The sequence below is a fragment of the Elephantulus edwardii genome, unplaced genomic scaffold (assembly GCF_000299155.1).
Source record: "Elephantulus edwardii isolate Elephantulus edwardi_28Jun2011 unplaced genomic scaffold, EleEdw1.0 scaffold00023, whole genome shotgun sequence".
Lineage (NCBI taxonomy): Eukaryota > Metazoa > Chordata > Mammalia > Macroscelidea > Macroscelididae > Elephantulus > Elephantulus edwardii.
In genome coordinates, this window is record NW_006399773.1 from 9,896,973 (window position 1) to 9,898,312 (window position 1,340).

At 40.2% G+C, this 1,340-nt stretch overlaps 1 protein-coding gene across 1 annotated transcript; it reads left to right on the forward strand.

Moving 5' to 3' along the window:
* The first annotated feature begins 798 nt into the window (after positions 1-798).
* Positions 799-1,335, forward strand: LOC102855705 (60S ribosomal protein L11-like). Its single transcript, XM_006882716.1, has one exon. It carries the CDS (start codon positions 799-801, stop codon positions 1,333-1,335), a length of 537 nt encoding a protein of 178 aa, XP_006882778.1.
* The last annotated feature ends 5 nt before the right edge of the window (positions 1,336-1,340 follow it).

A 1,340-nucleotide genomic window follows, 5' to 3' on the forward strand; every position in this document is an offset into this window, starting at 1 on the left:
TTGTTCTGAAATAGAGCGGGGTTTTTTATCCTATTTGAAAATATATAATATGTTCAATATCCTTCTCCAGTGTCAAGGTGCCAAGATTCGAATGCTTCAGTTCTTCCCTTCATTATCACTTTTCATATGCTTAAAACTCAATTGTTTTACAATGAAGTTGGTACATACTCATAGTTGACCTCATAGAAAATTTCAAGGGTATGAGTCACATTGGAGATTATCTCTTTCTCAAGGAGTGACTAGATTAACCTAGTGGAGTGGCATAGATTTTGTGTCAGTAACACAGTCCTTAAGGACTAAGTCAACCGAGCCTTTGCTTTCACTTGCATGAAAAATACCTTGTCCTGCTTCAGGTGTACCTTGATCTTTAATGTGAGAACATACATATTCTTAACGATTTTAAAAAAGGTCTTGACAATGGATTTGCCTATTTTTGTATATCCTTTTATCCCTTGACTGGTGTTTATATGGACATTGATTGTGGATTTGTAAACAAGGAAATTCTTGACAACTTCAACCCATTTTTTATTTATTATGATCTTATTTATGAGTCCAGGTGTAAGGATTTTATTTTCTTTGTGTTTAAATGCACTTCTCTGAAACATTGGTTCCATTTTTGAGCATCGCTTGTGCTGTGCTTATTCAACAATCTTTTTCAGTTTAGTAGTACTCTTTTTATCTACTTTTATTGATTAAGCTTCCAAAAATACAGAAACAAAACAGATCTAGAAATGCATCTTTGTACAGTTTACTTTTTTTATGTTTAGAAAATAAAGGTCTCTCTTCCTGTTCTCCATCATGGCGCAGGATCAAGGCGAAAAAGAGAACCCCATGCGGGAGCTGCGCATCCGCAAGCTCTGCCTCAACGTCTTTGTAGGCGAGAGTGGAGACAGGCTGACCCGGGCCGCCAAGGTGTTGGAGCAGCTCACAGGCCAGACTCCTGTGTTCTCCAAAGCTAGATACACCGTCAGATCCTTTGGCATTAGGAGAAATGAAAAAATTGCTGTCTACTGCACAGTCCGAGGGGCCAAGGCAGAGGAAATCTTGGAGAAAGGTCTAAAGGTGCGGGAATATGAGTTAAAAAAAAATAACTTCTCAGATACCGGAAACTTTGGTTTTGGGATCCAGGAGCACATTGATCTTGGGATCAAATATGACCCCATTATCGGTATCTACGGCCTGGACTTCTATGTGGTGCTGGGTAGGCCAGGTTTCAGCATCGCAGACAAGAAGCGCAGGACAGGCTGCATTGGGGCCAAACACAGAATCAGCAAAGAAGAGGCCATGCGCTGGTTCCAGCAGAAGTATGATGGGATCATCCTTCCTGGCAAATAAATTCC